Consider the following 23,381-nt stretch of genomic DNA (forward strand, 5'->3'; position numbering starts at 1 on the left):
TAAAGGAAAGAAAATGCTTGACCGGGAAGATCCGAATTCTGTCTCACTAAAGGGGGGGGGGGAGATACAAAAAACCACCTGCCTGCCCTTTGTCCTCATCAGAAGAGACACACAGAGATGTCTCCTCTTCCACAGGGAGGTAAAGGTAAAGGTACCCCTCCCTGACCGTTAGGTCCAGTTGCAGATGACTCTGGGGTTGCGGTGCTCATCTCGCTCTATAGACCGAGGGAGCCGGTGTTTGTCCGCAGACAGCTTCCGGCTCATGAGGCCAGCATGACTAAGCCGCTTCTGGCGAAACCAGAGCAGCACACGGAAACGCCATTTACCTTTCCGCCGGAGTGGTATCTATTTATCTACTTGCACTGGCGTGCTTTCGAACTGCTAGGTGGGCAGGAGCTGGGACCAAACAACGGGAACTCACCCCGTCATGGGGATTTGAACCGCCGACTTTCTGATCAGCAAGCCCTAGGCCCTGTGGTTTAGACCACAGCGCCACCTGTGTCCCTTCCATAGGGAGGAGGGAGGAGCAAAGTCAGGAAGCGACCCCAGAGTCTCCCTTGCACCTCTGGGAAAGTCAGCACAGGCTGAAGGACAGTCTAGGAAGTTTGGCTGGTCCTCCCTGCCTCCCTCCCTCTTTCTCCTCTGAAGACCACCTTCAGTACAATCTGAGTTGCATTCCAACGCTTCCAACAGAAATCACCCCCATGCTTAATACTGGTGGCATTGGGGGGGGGGCCCTCCAATTTGGCAGGGTCGCATCCAGACACCCAATGAAGATGTTCAGAGGCCTGAGCCATAGGAACAGAGCACTGCCGTCCTCCCAGTGACCCACCTCCTTTCATCTGAGTGACATATTTGACAAGCTGGGTTTGGGGGCAGAGGTCTCCCTAACACCCTGCAAAGTGTGGCTTGTGGGGCTATTCCTGAGCCCATGACCCCGGCCCATGGCAGCCCCTGAGCACTGTTCTTGGATGGAGCTAACTTGCAGAGCAGGACTTTCAACACCCTTGAAGGAGGGAGGGGTTTTTGCAGGGAGGGCAGAGCAGGACCCCCAGCACTGTGCTGGTATTTGGAGTGCTACTCACACCAGCCTTGGGAGGTCATGGGGGGGGCATATCTGTCAACATTTCCCCTTTTTAAAAGGAAATTCCCTTATTCCGAATAGGATTCCTCGCAAGAAAAGGGAAATGTTGACAGCTATGGGCGGGGCAGGGGGGAGAGAAAGATGAGAGGTAGGATCACTGTTATTCAGCGGTGGAGCATCGGCCGAAGTCTTCAGTCCCTGCTGGCGTCTTCAGGTGGGGCCAGGTAGAGAGACTCCCTGCCTCAAGTCCCGGAGAGGAGCCACTGCCAGCCAGTGTAAGCAACACTGGTCCAGGTGGACCCCAGTGCCTGACTCAGGAACTCAGCTTTCCAATGTTCCTATAGGACAGGTTGGAGAATGGCCGGGACACAGGGTGGGGCCGTCCAAAAGCTCCCCTGGGCCAGATGAGATGCACCAGCCTCTTGTACCACCCCCAGCCAGCTGTCAGGAGTTCAGCCTACACTCGAGTAGGACCCTGGCAGAGACACAGGCCCGACTGGCATGTTCCCTCCCTCCTGGTCGATCGTCCGGGAGCTTCATAAGCTTTCTTCAGCCTGAACATCCCAGCGACCGATGCCAAACGACACCGGCACACTTAGGGATCCGCAGAGTTTGCGCATTATGCGCGTGACAGACCTCAGCAACTCAGCATCTGGGCAACTGCTGCTGTTTCAGCACACACACACAGCCAACTGTGGTGCTGTCCCAGGTAGGAACAGAAGTGACAGTAAGGTAAAGGTAAAGGGACCCCTGACCATTAGGTCCAGTTGTGACCGACTCTGGGGTTGCCGCGCTCATCTCGCTTTACTGGCCGAGGGAGCCAGCATACAGCTTCCGGGTCATGTGGCCAGCATGACTAAGCCACTTCTGGCGAACCAGAGCAGCACGCGGAAACACCGTTTACCTTTCCGCCGGAGTGGTACCTATTTGTCTACTTGCACTTTGACGTGCTTTTGAACTGCTAGGTTGGCAGGAGCAAGGACTGAGCAACGGGAGCTCACCCTGTCGCGGGGATTTGAACCACCAACCTTCTGATCGGCAAGTCCTAGGCTCTGTGGTTTAACTCACAGCGCCACCTGCATCCCTAAGTGACAGTAAGCAGGTGCATTTGGGGTTTCCTTCCTTCCTGTGGAGCCCTGCGAGGGAGGCTGCGCTGTTCTTTTCCGGGGGGTGGAGGGGGCTTCCTAGGGCCTCCTGGTGGCTGCCTGGCTGCTGAGTGAGGAGCGAACCAGAAATTTCCTTGCCCACCGCGGAGGGTCTTAGCCACCACAGTTCCTCAGGGATGGACACCTGTGAAATTCAATCAGCGCTCGAGTCAGAAATTGCCACATCCACCCCAATGGGAGGGCCTGCAGCCCATCCTACTACCCACTCCCCAAAAGCAAGCGAAAGGCAGAGAGGGCAGAGGGAGGGGCCACTTCTAGCCCAGGAAAGATTCCTGCATTGCAGGGGGTTGGACTAGATGACCCTTGAGGTCCCTTCCAATGCTACAATTCTAGGATTCTAGGACTGGCAGAGACTGAGGGACAGCTTTGCAAGAACTGGGCTGTGTGTGTGTGTGTGTGTGTGTGTGTGTGTTTCAGCGTCGTAGAGTTTTGCCCATCTCCTTGTGGGAATTTCAGGAGATGGGGAGTTAGGGTGGGTGGGCAGGAGAGACCCTTAAGTGGGTCAGAACAGATTAAACAGCTCCCAGCCACCCAGGGAGTTCCAGCCTGGCCTCCGACACTGGCAGAGAGATTGCTAAAGAGACAGAAACACCCGTTTGCTGTCTCGGTATGGATGGATTCTCAAGACTGCGTAACCCAGATATCCCTGAGATCCATTTATCCCGCACCTGCTGCCCTAACCAGGAGTAGCTGCGGTGCTTTTGGGGATCCCTTTTAAGTCCACTGTCCTGGGCCTTGTCTGTGGTGCTTATGGGGCCAGGCAGGAGCTGTCGGCCCCAGATTAAACCCAGTACAGAGGTGATGTGTGTGTGTGTGTGATGCATGAGAAAGAACTGGAGGAGACCTTGCACTACGGGAGAGTTTAACGCCGCCATCCATCTCTGTGAGGATATTCCTGCAGCCACAGTGCCTGCTCACCTCTGCCTCCATCCCCAGAATTGCTGCTGCTGCTGCTGCAGCTGCCTGCCTTTGGTACCCGCTGTTGCTATGGTGACTGGGATCGCTAAGGAAGAAGGGCGAGAGAGATGCTCAGTCCATGCGCTGCTGTTTGGGATGAAGGGATGGGGTGGGGGTGAGTGGCTGGAGCCCTGGGAACAGAACCCAGGGGTCCTGGCTCTCCTTGAGGTTAGCACCTGTTAGCCAATCGAAGGTGGGTGGGCAGCAGAGAGAGCGGTCTCTCCCCGCAGCACCAAGCTTAATTTCCAAAAGGAGATGTCTCAAGTTGTACAGCTCCTTTGGTTGAAAGAATGGCCGTAAATACAGTGGTACCTCGGGTTACATACGCTTCAGGTTACAGACACTGCTAACCCAGAAATAGTGCTTCAGGTTAAGTACTTTGCTTCAGGATGAGAACAGAAATCGTGCTCCAGTGGCGCGGCAGCAGCAGGAGGCCCCATTAGCTAAAGTTGTGTTTCAGGTTAAGAACAGTTCCAGGTTAAGAACAGACTTCCGGAATGAATTAAGTACTTAACCTGAGGTACCACTGTAACAGCAAATAAAGATTTTAGGAAAAGAGCCCTGTTGCTGGATCAGGCCCAACGGCCCCTCGAGTCCAGCATCCTCTTCTCACAGTGGGAGAAGCAGGAGCCGAGTGCGAGAACTGCTCCACAGGGAGTTCCACAGTTTAACTATGCACTCTATAAAAAAGTGCTTCTTTTTATCCGTCCCAAATCTTCCAAAATTCAATGGATGCCGAGTTCCATGTGAGGAAAACCTTTCTCCATCCGCTGTCACCTTGCCATTTTACAGCATTCTACGCTTTCTCCTCTCATTCACCTTTTTCTCTAAATGAAAAACCAAAGTTTCATCTTACGGCATTCTTTGTGCTGCCTCTCGAAAACAGGCCCTGGATCAGACGAAGCCCTTTCTTGCCCTCGAACCCGGGCCCAAGGGCAATTAGAAACGGGGGGTGGGGGTGGTGGAGCCATGGAGATATCTGAGGCAGAAGTGACCTTGGGTGGGTGGGTGGGACTTGCTGTTTTTTCACAACAGCAAAGAAATCCTTCCCTCGTGGCTTTAAAACAGCGTCTTACGCTGTGTCAAGGGCAGGGAGCGGAGGAGGAGATGTTCAGTATCGCTAGAGTCCCTGGTGTGTGTGTTTGTATAACCCCTACCAGCTCTAACAAAGTACGGGGCAGTGTGGTTGAGTGGTTGGAGGCCTAGGAAAACTCAAATTCCCATCTCTGTGCAGCTGGCTGGATGCCTAACCTATTTAACAGGGTTGCCAAGAGGTTAAAATGTGTGTGTGTGTGTGTGTGTAGGGGAGAAAGCCATGTATGTTTGCCGCTCTGAACTCCTGTTTCAATGACCAAGATGACCAAAGGTCTGGAGACCTGGCCTTATCAGGAGCAGCTGAAGGAGTTGGGTCCATTTAGCCTGGGGAAGAGGAGATATTATCGCCACCTTCAAATATCTCAAGGGCTGTCCCATGGAAGATGGAGCAAGTTTCTCTTCTCCTGCTCTGGAGGGCAGGACTCGAACCCAAGGCTTACAAGAGAGGAGATTTCCGACTGAGCATCAGGAACAGCGGAAAGGACTCCCTTGGAAGAAGGCGGCAGACTCTCCTTCGTTGGAGGTTTCTAAGGAGACGTTGGACGGCTGCCCTCCAAGGATTCTTTCATTGTGATTCCTTCATTGCAGGGGGTTGGACTAGATGGCCTTTGGGGGGACCCCTTCAAACTCCAGAATTCTATGATACTCTGAGGAAAGGTAGGATGGAGATGTAAGGAACCCAAACCAACCAACCAGGATCATAGCTGTCAACTTTTCCCTTTTCTTGCGAGGAATCCTATTCATAGAATCATAGACTCATAGAATCCTAGAGTTGGAAGAGACCACAAGGGCCATCGAGTCCAACCCCCTGCCAAGCAGGAAACACCATCAGAGCACTCCTGACATATGGTTGTCAAGCCTCTGCTTAAAGACCTCCAAAGCAGGAGACTCCACCACACTCCTTGGCAGCAAATTCCACTGTCGAACAGCTCTTACTGTCAGGAAGTTCTTCCTAATGTTTAGGTGGAATCTTCTTTCTTGTAGTTTGGATCCATTGCTCCGTGTCCGCTTCTTTGGAGCAGCAGAAAACAACCTTTCTCCCTCCTCTATGTGACATCCTTTTATATATTTGAACAAGGCTATCATATCACCCCTTCACCTCCTCTTCTCCAGGCTATTCGGAATAAGGGAATTTCCCTTTAAAAAAGGGAAATGTTGACAGCTATGACCGGGACACTGGGAATGGGCCTGCACCCTTAAGGTCCCTCCTAAAGGATGCAGGATCCTGGCGGAATTCTGCCGAGCGGCAAAGAAAAGGCAGGCAGACATCTTCTCTGACTCAAACCCTTTTTTATATATAAAAAAGCAACGTAACGAGTGGAATCACAAGAGGTGCGTGGATCGGATGCGACTCCAGAGAGACTGAAGATCAACCTGGCTCTCTCATGCGCTCTCTCTCTCACGCACACAGACACACACACACCCGTGGGGCAGAATGTCAGCCTAGCGCCCCCAAGTGGCTGGGCTGTTGCATTGTTTGGAAAGAGCTGTCCTTTTGGCTCATCACTTAAGTGCCTGGGAATCCCCAGAATCAATAAATAAAGTGCCCCGCATGGTCCACCCGTCTCCGGGACCCAGAGTGATGCAGCTCCCCCCCCCCGGAGCTCCCGGCCGGTGTGGGGTGGGCCCAATCCATAGAGGGATGCCGCATCAGTGGGAGATGTCTCCCTCCAGCCCACCGCAGCAGGGGGCCTGACCCCCACATAGGGGGACGGTGCTGTCCCGGGTCTGCCCCTCCATGTCCATGTCGAGAAGGGTCTGCCGGGCCCCCTTGGCAGGCTCACCCGGCGAGGAAGAGGAGGGGCCCCCCTGCGTCCGGACAAAGGAGACCAGCTTCCAGGGGTCGATGCGGTGGCGCCCTGCTGCCGGGCGAGGCCGGGGGGCAAAGGCCAGGGTCCGGGGGCGCTCCACCGGCGACAGGGAGGCGTTGGGGTGCTCTGTGGCCTTGCGGTGGGCTGGGACGAGCGAGGGGGGGTCCGGCAGGCGAGGGAAGGGCGGCGCTTCTTGCGAGCCTGGGGAGGGGAAAGGAGAATCAGCATGGCGGGCAGGCGAGGGAGTTGCGTGTGTCTTGCTTTCTGGGGGATCCTGCCCCCCGCCTCTCCCAAGAAATATAGAAAATGTTGGGGAAACTTTTGCTGCAGGTATTTATCTTTTCCCACCCTAAGTGGCTAGCCTTTGACCATACTGCACCTTCCCTGATATTTTTAAACACAAGGTCAAGTGTTTTTGAATTCCCTCCCAAGTCTGTATTTCTATGATAACTTCATAATAATAATACAGTGGTGCCCCGCAAGACGAATGCCTCGCAAGACGGAAAACCCACTAGACGAAAGGGTTTTCCGTTTTGGAGGTGCTTCGCAAAACGAATTTCCTAAGGGCTTGCTTCGCAAGACGAAAATGTCTTGCGAGTTCTTGCGGGGTTTTTTCCTCCCCCCCCCTTTTCCCCAAGCCGCTAAGCCGCTAATCAGCTGATCCGCTAAGCCCGCTAAGCCGCTAATAGCGCTAATCCGCTAAGCCGCTAATGGGCTTGCTTTGCAAGACGAAAAAACCGCAAGACGAAGAGACTCGCGGAACGGATTCTTTTCGTCTTGCGAGGCACCACTGTAATAATAATAATTTATTTATATCCCACCCTCCCCAGCTGAAGCTGGGCTCAGAGCGGCTAAGAACAATAAAAGTAACGCAGCATTCTAAAATCAATTCATTTTAAAATCAATTCAAAATCAAATGAATGGCAACCATTGGGCTAGACTTCTGTGAGGATTACCAAAGGAGGGGGTCAGGCTGTGCCTTGGACAAAGGCCTGGTGGAACAGCTCCGTCTTGCAGGCCCTGCGGAAAGATTTCAAGTCCCACAGGGCCCCAGTGTCTTGTGACAGAGCGTTCCACCAGATCGGGGCCGAAAAAGCTCTGGCTCTGGTTGAGGCCAGCCTAACCTCCCTGTGGCCCAGGATCTCCAAGGTGTTTTTGTTTTAAGACTGTAAGGTCCTCTGTGGGACATACCAGGAGAGGTGGTCCTGTAGGTACAAGGGTCCTAGGCTGTACAGGTCCCCCCCCCAATAAACAAAATACTAATTTTGCAGAAGGAGGCGAAACAGGCTCTCCCCACCCCCAGCCTAGCCATGTCTGGGGCTCAGGACCAATTCCAGAGCCCCTTCCACCTCAGGTCTTCTTCTGGCCTGTGCCCATTCACTCCCCCAGGAAGACTGACTGGTGCTCAGTACATCCAGGGCCCAGGAGAGAAGCCCCCCTCCCCATTCCGATCAAGCCATCCGCCCCAGCACTCACCCCGGCAGTCGGGCCCCGGTGGCCCCTGACGGATGGCCCCATCCGAGGGCGTCCGGCGGTGCCCGCGGCTGACGGCCCTGGTGGCGCTGACGTGGGTGGGGGTGAGCGACTGGCGGGGGTCCTTCTTGAAGCTCTCCACTGTGACGTCCACCAGGGGGTTGTGGCGGGGGGCCCTGGGCGGGGGGCTCTCGGGGGCCCCGCAGGCGGGGGCCTCATCGCTGTCTGAGGGCAGCAGGGACTTGGTGGAGTTGCAGTCGGAGAGTGAGGAGAGGGACAGGAGCGTGGTGGAGCTAGGGGGCCCCGACAGGCCGCCCCCGGATGCCCCGTCCCCTGCCAGCTCGGCTAGGTCGCCCCCCAGAGCGATGGAGGCCAAGATGGAGGCGCAGCCCAGCAGGACCAGTTCACTGCGGCGGTGGCAGGGGGGCGCCCGACGCTTGGGACCTTCCCGTGGCAGGCTGGTGGCACCTTCGGCCCCGGGGGGTGGCGAGAGGGGCAGGTAGGGGGAGCAGGGGCAGCTGCTGCCCCCTTCCTGCTCTGCGTATTCCTCTGTAGAGGGAGAAAGGCAGGTCAGGTTAGAGGAGGGGGAAGACATCAAGGCCCCTTCCCCAATTTTGTCCTCCTGCTGCTTCCCACCCAACTGGCCCCCACAAAGGAAGATGCTCAAGGGCTTGTGCCCTCCAGCGAAATGTGGTCGACCCCAGGGCAGCCCCCAACCCCTCTGCTTCTTCCCTGAAGTGGAGGACCTACTTACCCATCTCTGTGAGGCTGGCGAAACCCACCACCAGAGGGGCGTGCTTGGGGGACTTGCCCAGGTTGGGGGCGCTGGACGACCACTGCTTGCTCCCCTCGGTCAGGGACTTCAACCTGTGAATCAGCAGATGGTGATGATGATGGAGAGGAAGGGTCAACTCCCTGCCTTCTGCCCCACCCTCCAGCCGCTTCAGGTGGGCAGCTGCCTGGTTGGCCCCCCACCCCACTTCCAATACCAGAAGTCTCCTCCTTCGCAGGAAAGAAATGAAATGCCGTGAAAATCCCGGAAACGAGAAGTACCGTATTTTTCGCTCCATAAGACACACTTTTTTCCTCCTAAAAAGTAAGGGGGAATGTCTGTGCGTCTTATGGAGCAAATGCGTTGTCCCTGGAGCCGAATTGCCAAGAGGCAAAAAGCAAATCATGCTTTATTTTTTAGAAAGAGGGAAGGGGGTGTTGAAACAAATCCGCTGAGCAGCTGATCAGCAAGGGATCGGGAGGGAGATAAGGGACTCTAGAGATAAAGGAGGCTGCCTGGGAGGGGGGAGGTAAAAGCACATGGATCCTCAGGATTTTTGCACTGGGTCACCCCAATTTCACCATCAGATCACATAGCATGTCCATGGCTATAGTCTGCACCAAAAAAACACGCACCCACTGTTTCCTGGGGCCACAATAGCACAAAAACGTGGTTACAAAGCATGGATCCACATGGATCCTCAGGATTTTTGCATTGGGTCAGAGGATTTGCTGAATTAAAATTTGGGAATTGGAATACAGAAAGGGGAGGTACGAGGAAGTCGGGGAAGTAAGTTACAAGAAAATAAGGGATTGAAATTATACTTGTTTTTTGTGTTTGTTTTTTGTTTGTTTGTATTAATGTTTTGTTTTGTTATTATATAATTTGTGAAACTTCAATAAAAATCTTTTTTTAAAAAAAGGATTTTTGCATTGAGTCACCCCAAATTCACCATCAGATCACATAGCATGTCCATGGCTATAGTCTGCACCAAAAAATCACGCACCCACTGTTGTCTGGGGCTGCAATGGCGCAAAAACATGGTTACAAAGCATGGATCCACAGGAATTCTCAGGATTTTTGCATTGGGGTACCCCAAACTCACCGTCAAATCAGACATCATGTCTGTGGCCACAGCATGAACCACAAAAATCATACATCCACAGTTTCGTTCAGAATATTTTTTTTCTTGTTTTCCTCCTCTAAAAACTAGGTGCGTCTTATGGTCAGGTGCGTCTTATGGAGCGAAAAATACGGTAATCATATATAGAGTTAAACTAAATAAGTCAAGGGGAAAAATTAAAAGAATTAAACAAAGACTTAACGAGATGCCGGCTACAATACTCGTTTCACTGAACTAATCCGTTTCCTCAGAAGGAAATAAAGAAATTATAAACCTTAAATGATTTCAAACAAACTCAAGAACAGGGCTGAAACGCTTCACTGAGTTTAACAAAAAAGGTATGAAAACCTCAATGACAAGTTTTTCAGGTTTATAATTTCTTTATTTCCTTCCGAGGAAACGGATTAGTTCAGTGAAACGAGTTTTGTAGCCGGCATCTCATTAAGTCTTTGTTTAATTCTAGGTTAATTTTCCCCCTTGACTTTTTGATTTTTGTTATTTAGTTTAACTCTATATCCGATTACTTCTCGTTCCAGGGATTTTCACGGCATTTCATTTGCTCTGTGTAATTTCTTGGTTCCCTGATTGTCTTTTCCTCACTACCTCCTTTGCAGGGGCTGAGATAGCGGAACCTGTGGGACTCAACAATTCTGCGATTCTTTCGCTGCGATTCCTGCCTTGCAGGGGGTTGGGCTAGATGACCGCAGGGGGTCCCTTCCAACACTACCACCCTGCGCTTTCCTCCTCCCTCGCAAGGCCCTCTTTCTCTCATCCTTTGAGGGGGCTAAAACCCCCTCCCCATTAACCCTTCCCCTCCCACAGCCGTGCCCCCCCGCTTTGTTTACCTCTCCTCCCCTCCCAGCCTCTCCTTATGGAGGGTGGAGCTGGGCCCCCACGTCCTGCCTTTCTTCTTGCTCCCCACCAGCTCCTCCTTCTTCACCAAGCTGCTGCGTCCCCACGTCCGGGTCCCGTCCAGGGGGGTCACTGCAACACCAGAGAGGAGGGGGGAGAGAGCGGGAAGGGGGGAGATCAGGCACGCCTTCCTCTGGTTTCAACAGCGCCCCCCCCCACTGTCCTTGTCCCAGGTTAGACGGGGCCAATTTTACAGTGTGGCCCTTCGTACCTCACCACTGCTCTTACGAGGGAAAACCCCATCAGATCTGGCCTGTCTGGGCAGCCTGGAGGAAATGGGGGGGGGAAACTACCCAGTGGATCTCGAACGCTTGAATTTGGGCTTTTTGTTGGGGCCGAAAGCACAGTGAGTCATGTGGTTGTTATGCGCTAGTCATCTCTCGCTTGGACTACTGCAATGCGCTCTACGTGGGGCTACCTTTGAAGGTGACCTGGAAACTACAACTAATCCAGAATGTAGCAGCTAGACTGGTGACTGGGAGTGGCCGCCGAGACCACATAACACCAGTCTTGAAAGACCTACACAGGCTCCCAGGACGTTTCCGAGCACAATTCAAAGTGTTGGTGCTGGCCTTTAAAGCCCTAAACAGCCTCGGTCCAGTATACCTGAAGGAGCGTCTCCACCCCCATCGTTCTGCCCGGACACTGAGGTCCAGCACCGAGGGCCTTCTGGCGGTTCCCTCACTGTGAGAAGCCAAGTTGCAGTGAACCAGGCAGAGGGCCTTCTTGGTAGTGGCACCCACCCTGTGGAACACCCTCCCTCCAGATGTCAAAGAGAAAAGCAACTACCAGACTTTTAGAAGACATCTGAAGGCAGCCCTGTATCGGGAAGCTTTTAATGTTTAATAGGTTATTGTATTTTAGTGTTCTGTTGGAAGCTGCCCGGAGCGGCTGGGGAAACCCAGCCAGATGGGCGCGGTATAAATAATAAATTATTATTATTATTATTATTAAACGTTAGGGTGATGTTTTCCACAATTTTATGGTGTGAGTTGCCCTCAGCAGGGTGGGGTGCAATTCATAAAAAATAGATATCCGCAGCCACAAGGCCACAAAACATCTTTTAAAAATAGAAAAAAATGAAACTGAGCCACCGAATTCCCCTTTTGCCCGGTGGGATCTTGGGTGCTCAGAATATCCAGGAAAGGGGAGCAGTAGAAGCCTCAGCCTGTGAGCCAAGAGATGCATCCCTTGCAAGACTGGCGCGGCGGGGGGGGGGGGGGGAGACGCACATGCGTCTCTAGGCCTCCAAAAAACACCAGCCCCCAAGGATGGCGATGGCCACCCAAGACGCTTGGCCAGGAAAAGAGGGGACCAGGAGGAGATACGATGGGCATCTTCAAATATTTCAAGGGCTGTCCCATGGAAGGTGGGGCAAGTTTGCTCTGGAGGGTAGGACTCGAACCCGTGGCTTCAGGTTACAAGAAAGGAGATTCCAACTTAACACCAGGAAGAACTTTCTGACAGTAAGAGCTGTTCGGTCGTGGGATGGAAGATGGCGGACTCTCTTTCTTTGCAGTTTCTAAGCAGAGGCTGGGGGGGTCCACCTGTCATGAATGATCTAATTGGGATTCCTGCACTGCAGGGGGTTGGACTAGATGGCCCTTGGGGGCCCCTTGTGACTCTGCAGTTTTGTATTTCTGTGCGCAGACACTCACGGCGGATGGCCCGCAGCCGTGGGATGCTGATGGGGCTTGCGGGGGGACTGGCGCCGTTGGCCCCCAGGCCTTTCCGCCGGTCGAGGGTGGGAGAGGCCTGCACCGTGATCTTGTGCTCAAAGCCTAGATGGGGAGGAAGGAGACAGAGGAGGCGTCAGTCCCTGGCCTGCCCCTCCACGCACCCTCAAGGCCGGATCATGGCCCTCCTGCTTCTCACCAGGTGTTCTTAATTCTACAAACCTGCGGATCTAGAAGACCAAGGGATGAGATGGGCAAGGATTAAGAGAGCTTTGGAGACTCCACAGACTGCCTTTTGCCAGCCAGAGCTCTCTTCGGGGCTGAATTTATGAATTGCCGTTTACAGTAGTCCCAAGGCGATTTTACAAACATGCTGTTAAAAACAGCTAAGGCAACTGGACGGAAAAGACAGGTTTAAAAATAATACGAAAGGAACATCTAAGGCAGAGGCTCTTTCACCCAGTTGGAAAAGCTTGTCAAAAGAAAAACGACTTTAGTTGTTTCCTGGAAGTGCAGGTAGTACATTATAAAGGTAAAGGGACCCCTGACCATTAGGTCCAGTCGTGGCCACTCTGGGGTTGCGGCGCTCATCTCGCTTTACTGGCCGAGGGAGCCGGCGTACAGCTTCCGGGTCATGTGGCCAGCATGACTAAGCCGCTTCTGGTAAACCAGAGCAGCGCACGGAAACACCGTTTACCTTCCCACCGGAGCGGCACCTATTGATCTACTTGCACTTTGATGTGCTCCCAAATTGCTAGGTTGGCAGGAGCAGGGACCGAACAACGGGAGCTCACCCCGCCGTGCGGATTCGAACCTCTGACCTTCTGATCGGCAAGTCCTAGGCTCTGTGGTTTAACCCACAGCGCCACCCGCGTCCCTAAGGCGATTTTACAAATGCGCTATTAAAAAACAGCTAAAAACGGCTTCGGCAACTTAAAAATAAGGAACATCTAAGGCAGAGGCTCTTTCACCCAGTTGGAAAAGCTTGTCAAAAGAAAATCAACGGTTTTCAGTCGGTGGAAGAAGATTGCAAGAAATTTAAAGACTACTTACAGAAATATTGTAAAATTAATGAATGTTAGAATGATGTCAGAATGAAGTTAAGTGGTTTTAGCAGCAATGTCATAAAGGTGTATGCAAAAATGGATGGTTAATAGGTGAGAATCTAAAGCTATAATATATTAAGTTAAAGGACTAAGACAAAAACAAAGAGGGAAAGGAATTGCTGAATTAACCAATTGAACTGGAATACAAAAAAGGGAGGTGAGAGGAGGTCAGGAAAGCAAGGAAATGAAATGTAAGATACGGAAGGATTAATTTGTTTTTAAGTGTGTTTTCTATCTTTTTTTTTCTTCTATACTTTGTATTTTGTATGTTTTTTCTCTTTTCTCCCCTATGTTTTTCCTTGTCTTTTTTACTTTTAACTATGTAATTTTTTTGTTTCTGAAATTTTAATAAATATCATTTAAAAAAAAAAGGAAAACGACGGTTTCCTGGAAGTGCAGGTAGTAAGATGAAATAAATAAACACTCTACCAAAACAAAACAGAAAACAAAACAAACCACCACCCACTTTCACTTGGAAACTGAACATAGCAATAGACAAAATGCAGATTAGAACTCGATTCAGCTTCTTAAAACACCTGGCTAGTCTTTCAGCAGGCGCTGAAATGAGTCCAGAGAAGGAGCCTGCCTGTCAATCGGCAGGGAGTTCCACAGTTGTGGTGCTGCAAGCGACCCTTTTGGACCTGCGGCCCGCCCTCCACCCTCCAGGCTCTTTGGCCTGCCAAGCCAGCGCTCTGCTCCCGGCTGCTGCCGGCCCGTACCTGAAGGGAGGCTGATGCGGTTCCCGTCTCGCAGCTTGAGGCGGGAGCACCGGAAGTGGCCCTTCCTCTTCTTGACGCGGGGCTTCTCCTGGCCCAGCTGCGTCATGATGAGGTTGAGCTCCCGCTCCACGATGTCGATCTCCCGCTCGGCCAGCTCCTGCTCCCGCCGGCGCAGCTCAGCTTCCTGGGTCTTCTGCTCCTCAGCCGCCCGAAGCAGCTCCTCCTCCCGGCTACGCAGCTCCTGGGGCAAAGGAGACGGCGGGCGATGGGATCCCAACGCCACCCGACGGACCAGCCGCCCAGTGGCGTAGCGTGGGGGGTGCAGGGGGGGCCGGCCGCACCGGGCGCAACATTTGGGGGTTAGGCTTAGGGGCGCAAATCCACGGGTTAGGGGGCACAAATTACTTGCCTTGCCTCGGGTGCTGACAACCCACGCTACGCCACTGCAGCCGCCCACCCGCCAAGGCTCAGCCCCAGGACCCGCTCACGAGGGCCAGGCAGGCTGAACCAAGAGGAGTCCCCCTGAGCATGTGCAAAGTAAGCCCACATCTGCCAGCGTTGAGTGGCAGCCTTAGACTTCCCTGGCTTTCTTCTGGCCCATGTAGGACCAGTCTGGAAAGTTAGCCTTGGTGAAGACTTGACGTTTTTATCCCCAAAAAAGTTTTTGATTTGAGTTTCCATCGAAATGAGGCTGTATTTTAATTTCAATGTTTTAATGTTGTATTTTAATCTTGTTTTTAAGTTGTGTTTCAATCAATTTGTTTTTATATCGGGTGTTAGCCACCCTGAGCCTGGTCTTGGCTGGGGAGGGTGGGGTATAAATGAATTTTTGTATTATTATTATTAAGAACGTAAGCAGAGCAGGCTGGGTCAGCTGCCAAAGGGTCCAGCCATCTGGTCCAGCCTCCTATTCTCACAATGGTCAAATGCCCCAAAGAACCCAAGAATCTAGATAGACTGTCTCAGGACCTGGAGGCTCCATACGAACAGCCTGACTGCTAGATCAGCCCAATGGCCTAATAATAGTAATAATAATAATAATAATAATAATAATAATAATAATAATAATAATAATTTATTTATACCCTGCCCATCTGGCTGGGTTTCCCCAGCCACTCTGGGTGGCTTCCAACAAAATATAAAAATACAGTAATTCATCAAATATTAAAGGCTTCCTTAAACAGGGCTGCCCTCAGATGTCTGAAGTCAGATAGTTGTTTATTTCCTTGACATCTGGTGGGAGGGCGTTCCACAGAGCGGGTGCCACTACCGAGAAGGCCCTCTGCCTGGTTCCCTGTAGCTTCACTTTTCGCAGCGAGGGAACCGTCAGAAGGCCCTTGGCGCTGGACCTCAGTGTCCGGGCTGAAAGATGGAGGTGGAGATGCTCCTTCAGGTATACTGTGTCTTTGAGGCCATTTAGGGCTTTCAAGGTCAGCACTAACACTTTGAATTTTGCCCAGAAACATACTGGGAGCCAATGTAGGTCTTACAAGACCGGTGTTATGTGGTCTCGGTGGCCGCCCACAGTCACCAGTCTAGCTGCCGCATTCTGGATTAGTTGTAGTTTCCGGGTCACCTTCAAAGGTAGCCCTACGTAGAGCGCATTGCAGTAGTCCAAGCGGGAGATAACCAGAGCATGCACCACTCTGGCAAGTCAGTCTGCAGGAAGATAGGGTCTCATCCTGCGTACCAGGTGGAGTTGGTAGACAGCTGCCCTGGATACAGAATTGACCTGCGCCTCCATGGACAGCTGTGAGTCCAAAAAGACTCCCAGGCTGCACATTCAGGACCAGGGAGTCCTCCATACCCACCCACCCGGTACCCCAAAATCTAGTCCAGCATCCTGTTTTCCCAGTGGCCAAATGCCTCTAAGAAGCTTGGAATTAGGATAGACTGCCTGTGGATCTGGAGGTTCCATGGAAAACAAGAAGAGGCTGCTGGATCAGGCCACATCCTGTTCTCACAGTGGCCAGCCAGCTTTCCCCAAATGAAACCCACAAGCAGGATCAGAGTCCTCTCCCTTCTTGTGGTTTTCAGAAGCATGAATCTGTCGTCTTCTAAGCCCATCTCGGTAGGTGACCATCACTGCCAGCAGGACTGTGCTTTTCTTGGCCAGGGGGCAAGGCTGCTGTCTCGCACCCTTTGCATTTGTTAATTTGTTAATTCATATGCACAGATGCAAATTTCATGCAACACACCGCAGCTCTTGCTTTCGGTGCAAACTCTGAGGGCTAGTCCCCACTTAACTGCTGCCTCGCTCTTCCCAGGCATTTTAAAGCTCCACATCAGAGCAGCCTTTCCTTCGCTCTTTAAAACAGAAGCACTCCAAACGGCAACTGGGCTTTCCTGCCTACTGACGTTGGCTCCGATTCAGCAGTAAAGAGTGGGGCTGGATCTACACCGACCTGTTTAACGCTATAAGAACGGTATTAGATCTGCCTTCCAAGGCGTCACAGGGCATACTTGGAAAGGAAAGCATTTTTTTTACCTTGGTTCCTTTTATCAAATCGCTGAAGAATGGGTGCTTTTGAATTATGGTGCTGGAGGAGACTCTTGAGAGTCCCATAGACTGCAAGAAGATCAAACCTCTCCATTCCTAAGAAAATCAGCCCTGAGTGCTCACTGGAAGGACAGATCCTGAAGCTGAGGCTCCAAGACTTTGGCCACCTCAGGAGAAGAGAAGACCCTGATGTTGGGAAACATGGAGGGCACAAGGAGAAGGGGACGACAGAGGACAAGGTGGTTGGACAGTGTTCTCAAAGCTACCAGCATGAGTTTGACCAAACTGCAGGAGGCAGTGGAAGACAGGAGGGCCTGGGGTGCTCTGGTCCATGGGGTCACGAAGAGTCGGACACAACTAAACGACAACAAAAGGAACTTGGACCCGGAGCTCTAAAGCAGAGAGGAAAGGCAAGCGGGACTGAGCCCCAAGAGATGCAGATCCAGAAGAAGCCGACTCACTTTTTCCTTGGCGCGCAGGTCGTAGAACATGTCAGCAATCTCCACCTTCCAGTCCTGTTGCAGAGAGTGGAAGGACTCCAGGGGCATCTGGAACATGGCCGACTGCTCGATGACCACCAGCTGCTGCAGGATGGAGCCGAAGTCCGGCCGGGCGTGGGGGTCCGGGCTCCAGCACTCTGTGGGGAGAGAAGGCCAGAGGAGAAGGCCAAAGAAACCCAGCATTAAGAAGAGCCTGGCGGAACCGGCCAGGGGTCCAACCAGCCCAGCTTCCTGTTCCCGCAGAAGCCAAATGTCCCAAGGAATTTGGATAGACTGCCTCCAAGGCCGGAGGTTCCACAAGAACAGAAGAGGAGCCTGCAGCATCCGGACGATGGCGGCTCAGCGTCCTGTTCTTGCACTGACCAGGCAGGTAACTCTTGTGGGAAACCAGCAAGAAGGTTGAAGGGCAAGAGCAATACTCTCCCTTCCTGTGGTTTCAGGAACTGGGATTTGGAAGCACTTCCTGTCTCTGACGGTGGAGACAGGGCATAGTCTTCCCCTCCATGAATCTGTTCTATAGGGGTTTTAATATTTTGTTGGGAGCCGCCTAGAGTGACTGGGACAACCCAGTCAGATAATAAAAATAACAACAACAACAACAACAACAACAACAACAACAATTTATTATTTATACCCCACCCATCTGGCTGAGTCTCCCCAGCCACTCTGGGCGGCTCCCAATCAAGTGTTAAAAACAATACAGCATCAAATATTAAAAACTTCCCTAAACAGGGCTGCCTTCAGATGTCTTTTAAAGAGAAGATAGCTGCTTATTTCCTTCACATCTGAAGGGAGGGCGTTCCACAGGGCAGGAGCCACTACCGAGAAGGCCCTCTGTAACCTCACTTCTCGCAATGAGGGAACTGCCAGAAGGCCCTCGGCGCTGGACCTCAGTGTCTGGGCTGAACGATGGGGGTGGAGACGCTCCTTTAGGTATACTGGACCAAGGCCGTTTAGGGTTTTAAAGGTCAGCACCAACACTTTGAATTGTGCTCGGAAACGTACTGGGAGCCAATGCAGATCACCCAGGACTGGTGCTATATGGTCCCAGTGGCCACTCCCAGTCACCAGTCTAGCTGCCGCATTCTGGATTAATTGCAGTTTCCGGGTCACCTTCAAAGGTAGCCCCACGTAGAGCGCATTGCAGTAGTCCAAGCGGGAGATAACTAGAGCATGCACCACTCTGGCGAGATAGTCTGTGGGCAGGTAGGGTCTCAGCCTGCGTACCAGATGGAGCTGGCAGACAGCTGCCCTGGACACAGAATTAACTTGCACCTCCATGGACAGCTGTGAGTCCAAGATGGGTGGCATATACTGTAATAAATAATAATAAACATCATAGTCTATTAAAGCCATCTGAGCTGGTGGCCTTCACTGCCTCCTGGGGTCTTCCATCATTCATTTTCATTGGATGCCCTCCACCCCAAATTTTCTGCCAACTAAGCCCCTCAATCTCTTGCCACAGTGCAGGGCAAGCCATGGCAGGCTCAGCACTGAGACCTGGGCTGCATGCCCTGGAATCAGGAAGAGAGTGCTTCTGAGCATGTGCAGCTTGCACCTCCCTTCGGATCGGGTTCTCCCAGCGGCCTCCCCAAAGCACCTCTCCCCTGAGCCTGGGGGGAGACTGAGGAAGCTCTCGGCTGTGCCCCAAGACGAGGGAGAGCTCCCCAGGGGACACAAGTGGAATGGGGCTGGGGGTGCTACCTCGCTCTTTGCCTTCCACCAGCAAAATGTTCAGATATTTGGGGAATCTTTGGGGTGAGGGGCTGGCAGAGGAAGCAAGGGGGGAAGAGTGTCCTACAAGGGGGTGGGGGAGAGGCACTTTTATTTGATAATAAAATAAGGGGTCTTGACCTCTTTCTGAGCCTTGGGTTGCAACTGGTGGGGGGCATAAGGCTGAAGGGGCCCCTCCTAAATCCCCACTTGTGCCCCTGGGGCTCTTCCCCAGCCCTATAGCTGTGGGAGAGACCACACACCTGTGCCAGAAGACCCCTGCCCCACTGGCCTGCCCCCCGCACCCTCGAAACTGAGCAAACATGGAGAGCACCCTGCCCTCGGACCCCCAGCAGCAGCAGCAGCAGCAGCCCCCACTCACCCTCCAGCAGGCGGGCAAAGGGCTCAGGGCAGGTGGATGGGATGGGCAGGGTCAGCTTGTTCATGGCCACCCCGTAGGCCACCGCCAGGGCGTCAATCTCCCGGTACGGGACCTCACCAGTCAGCAGCTCCCACAGCAGCACCCCAAAGCTGGGAAGGGGAGACAGGGAGAGAGAGGCAAGGAGTGAGTCCGTGGGGGGAGGCCCCAGACCCACAAGCAGCCCCGGAACCATTACAAAAACAAGCACGGTGTCTGCAGTTCTGGGGGTTGGACTACATGGCCTTAGGGTGCCCCTTCCAACTCCACAATTCTGTGGTTCTGGGTCAAAAAGAGCCCCCCCTCACAAGCAGCTGATCTCTCTGTCTGCACCCTCTAAGCGGTGGTGGTTGGGGGTTCTGTTTTTCCCAGGGGGTGCTCCTGTGTCCTTTATCAGCTGCTCAGCAGGCTGAAGTTCAACAGGTGAAGCTTCCTGCGTGACAAGGAAAGCCGGTCTGTTTGCATTTCTGTTTGGCTCTCGGTGACTCGAGAGAAGAAAGATGGCTGCCCTCTGGGCAAGGGAGCTGGGTCCTTCCTTCCTTCCTTCCTTCCTTCCTTCCTTCCTTCCTCCCTCCCTCCCTCCCTCCCTCCCTCCCTCCCTCCCCGCCCCCTCCACTGCGACCCTCAATTACCTCCACACATCGCTGCTCTTGGAGAAGAGGGACAGCTTGATGACTTCGGGGGCCATCCAGGCGTAAGTGCCCGCGGCGCTCATCTTGGTGGTCTTGTGCCACTCGCGTGCCAGGCCAAAGTCCGTGATCTTGAGGGTCCGGCCGCCCAAGTCATCGTTCTCGATGTGCTCCAAGATTAGGACTGAGGAAGGAACCGGGAAGAAGGAAATGGGCAGGTATCATCGAGCAGAGTGCACCGCTTGCTGGCTCCATCAGTTGGTCTGGCAGGTATTGTTTTGAGCATGTGGTGGGCTTCGTGGCTCCATTTGGATGGCTGTTGGCGTTTGGGGAGAGGGAGGAAGTTCTCTCCCCACTTCCTGAGCAGGCCTCACTTTCCCTGCCACCAACACCGCCCAGGAGGACAGTGACCAAGGATGGAGATGTCCTCACTGCAGCTGCACACCTTTGAACAAGCCCCTTCCGCTGCTCTCCTTGGCCAATATCTGGCCAGGGAGCCAGTGGAGCAGTTGTGGGGGGCGGGCGGTGGGAGGTCCCACTCCCAGGTGGGCACCCACAGGAGAAAGGTCTGCCATCACACCCTCCCTATGCATCTCCAGTTCTGCTGGGACTGGGGAGACTCACAGAGGGTGGGGTGGCAATTGGCAGGGCCTCTTCCAGCCAGCAAAAGACCAGGACCCACATCCTGCAAGGGACATGACAGTATTCGGGGTTGGCACTGCAAGGTTCACCCCCAGCTCTTGTCCTCTTCTCCTGCCAGGTCACTACCCATGGTCTTAGGGTTCAGCTCCGCTCAGGCCTGGAAGTTAGGGGTCTCCTTGGAGGCCTCCTCACCACCAGTGACCCAGAGGAACCGTCCAGCCCAGACACCCCCAAGCCCAGTCACCAAACCAGCTATCCAGGTTAGAAGAAGAAGAAGAGTTTGGATTTGATATCCCGCCTTTCACTCCCCTTCAGGAGTCTCAAAGCGGCTAACACTCTCCTTTCCCTCCCTCCCCCACAACAAACACTCTGTGAGGTGAGTGGGGCTGAGAGACTTCACAGAAGTGTGACTGGCCCAAGGTCACCCAGCAGCTGCATGTGGAGGAGCGGAGATGCGAACCCGGTTCCCCAGATTATGAGACTACCGCTCTTAACCACTACACCACACTGGCTCTCCCTGGTTACCCTGGGAGTAACACTGGTTACCCTGGCTGACCAGTCTCAGGCCCCTTCTTGTTACCCCCAGGAGCAGAGGAGACGGTGAGTTTAGCTGCGGTTCCTGCACTGCAGGGTGTTGGATTAGATGACCCTGGGGACTCTGCCCCAAATCTACACTGAGTCAGGGAGCAGCTTCTCCTGCTACAGAGAGGAGGACCCAAACCAATGGATTCAAGATACAGAAAAGGAGATTCCAACTAAACATTAGGGAGAGCTACGAACTGCCTCAAAAGTGGTGGGTTCTCCTTCCTTGTAGGTTTTTGAGCAGAGCTTGGATTCCATAGCTGTGACCCCTGCATTGCAGGAATGGATCCTTTTGAATTCTGGTGCTGGAGGAGACTCTTGAGAGTCCCATGGACTGCAAGAAGATCAAACCTCTCCATTCTGAAGGAAATCAGCCCTGAGTGCTCACTGGAAGGACAGATCCTGAAGCTGAGGCTCCAAGACTTTGGCCACCTCATGAGAAGAGAAGACTCCCTGGAAAAGACCCTGATGTTGGGAAAGATGGAAGGCACAAGGAGAAGGGGACGGTAGAGGACGAGATGGTGGGACAGTGTTCTCGAAGCTACCAGCATGAGTTTGACCAAACTGTGGGAGGCAGTGGAAGACAGGAGGGCCTGGCGTGCTCTGGTTCATGGGGTCACGAAGAGTCGGACATGACTAAATGACTAAACAACAAACTAGGTGATCCCAAGCAGACCCTCCCAGCTCTACCAGTCCATGACTCTATCCTTCAGGGTTACTGGTAAGCAAGTGAGGTTACACAAGAGGAGGAGGGAAGTCCCCTGCCAGGATCAGGGCTTGGCTGAGCACGCAGGACTAGGCAGAGCCTCCCCCTTTGAGCCCCTTCACGGCTGAAGCAACATCTCCCCGCGACAGGGCTTACCGTTGATGGACTTGAGGTCCCGGTGGATGATGGGGACTACGGCCTCGTTGTGCAGGTAGTTCATGCCCCTGGCGATCTGGACGGCCCAGTTGACCAGCACGTGGGGGGGCACCTTGCGGCCCACCAGGGCACGGTTGAGCGCCCCTCCCCGGGCATACTCCATCACCAGGCACAGGTTGGGGGGGCTGAGGCAGACAGCCCTCAGGGCGATGATGTTGGGGTGTGTCAGCATGGCGAAGAGGCGGGCCTCCTGGCGCACGTTCTCCGCCGTCACCGCCATGTCCTCCTCGGGGTCCTGGCGGATGGCCTTCACGGCCACCTCCTGCCCCCGCCACAGCCCCTTGTAGACCTTCCCGAAGCCCCCCACGCCCACAATCTCCTCCAGCTCCAGCTCCTCAAAGGAGATCTCCAGCGGAGGAGGGCAGACCAGCGAGTCCTGCAGGCAGCTGTACTTGGCGTCACTGGCCACGTAGTTGCTGGGGAAGACCCCCACCTTCTCCTGGACTTTCCCGGCCCACCAGCCCTCGTCCCCGGAGACGGTGGAGTCTTGGGAGAGGACCTCCACCAAGTCCCCCCTGCGGAGGGTCAGCTCCTCCTCCGCAGAGGCCTCGTAGTCAAAGATGGCGGTCCAGAAGGGGCTGGGGGCAGGCGGGCAGGCGGCCCAGAGACCCCCGCTGCCCGCCCCCTCCTTGCAGGCCTGCTCCATGTGGCTGGTGTCCACCGTGGGGGCCCTGCTCCCCTGGTCTGGGCCTTGCATGGCTCAGGGGCCGGCTGCAGCTGAGGTCCGCTTGCCAAGTCCTCCAGCGTCCGGAGCTCTGGGCTCAGGGGCATCCATCCTCACCACCATCACCAGTTGTCCTGGCTGCTGGACCTCCACCAGCGGTCTTCCTAGGAAGCCTCCTCAACTCTCAAGGAGCCAAATGTGTGCCAAGGGAGGGGAGACGCGCTGCAGGAGGAAGAAAGGGCTCTTTTTTAGCATGGTGGAGATGGGAGCCTCTGTCTTTAAGGCAAAACAATCATGCCAGGCTGGGTGCCCCCCTTCCCAGCGGCTCAGCTGAAGAGCCTCCTCCTCCTGGAGTGACAGCCGCCGTCCCCTGGCAGAGAAGAAAGAGGCTATTATCCTCCCCCCCCCACCCTCCGAAACACCACCCGGTGATGACAGAGAGATGGAGGGAGAAATCGGGGCCATTTGCCCGCAAGGTCCCCATGCCATGCTCAGAGGGCTGGCGCGCATCCTGCGCTGGAATCCTCACCTGGAGGAGGTGGCAGACGCGCGCCCCCCCCCACAGCCCCCTTTGCTGCCGCAGGTGTGCCAGCTCGGCCCGCCCACTCCTTCCCAACCCACAAAGACCAAGGCCACCAGCTGGCACGCCAGAGATGAGCTTTGCGAAACCTTATGTAAGCCGCCTGCGGGGCGGGTGGGGCGGTTTGGGGCTGGGGGGGGCTGCCTTGCCTTGCTCCAGCCCCCCTGCAGGTCGGCCGGCAGGGGGGGGGGTCAGGATCGGGCTTGCGCTCTGCGCTTGACCGCGGGTGGGTGCGTGGGGGACGGACTCACCTGGATGGCTCTCCTGCGCCTGGCGCCCCCCGGCGGCCGGGCGGCTTCCTGGGCGCCCCTGCTCCATGCACCTGCCCGGGCGGCGG

General features: G+C 54.1%; 1 protein-coding gene across 2 annotated transcripts; it reads right to left on the minus strand.

The window, feature by feature from the left end:
• Positions 1-5,572: 5,572 nt before the first annotated feature.
• Positions 5,573-23,381, minus strand: MAP3K10 (mitogen-activated protein kinase kinase kinase 10). Of its 2 annotated transcripts, none has more exons than XM_083516132.1 (11): positions 23,296-23,381; positions 21,741-22,686; positions 19,658-19,838; positions 18,990-19,138; positions 16,856-17,031; positions 13,895-14,135; positions 12,052-12,174; positions 10,327-10,465; positions 8,341-8,453; positions 7,590-8,135; positions 5,573-6,314 (listed from the first exon to the last, which is right to left on the minus strand). In XM_083516132.1, the coding sequence occupies exons 2-11, from the start codon at positions 22,495-22,497 to the stop codon at positions 5,953-5,955; spliced, it is 2,787 nt and encodes a 928-aa protein (XP_083372258.1). In that variant the 5' UTR covers positions 22,498-22,686; positions 23,296-23,381; the 3' UTR covers positions 5,573-5,952. The 2 variants fall into 2 exon arrangements, with proteins under 2 accessions (XP_083372258.1, XP_083372257.1); XM_083516131.1 differs by having other exon boundaries at positions 21,741-22,834; positions 23,296-23,352.

This window comes from Podarcis liolepis (genome assembly GCF_965112155.1).
Source record: "Podarcis liolepis genome assembly, chromosome: 7".
NCBI lineage: Eukaryota > Metazoa > Chordata > Lepidosauria > Squamata > Lacertidae > Podarcis > Podarcis liolepis.

Bases quoted from the DNA above. Each gene is read 5' to 3' on its own strand.
- MAP3K10 (XM_083516132.1), bottom strand. From the start codon at position 22,497: ATGCAAGGCCCAGACCAGGGGAGCAGGGCCCCCACGGTGGACACCAGC. The intron at 8,454-10,326 runs GTAAACAAAGCG...GCTGATTCACAG, and splicing joins AGGCTGGGAGGGGAGGAGAG to GTTGAAGTCCCTGACCGAGG. The intron at 8,136-8,340 runs GTAAGTAGGTCC...CTCCCTCTACAG, and splicing joins CGCCAGCCTCACAGAGATGG to AGGAATACGCAGAGCAGGAA.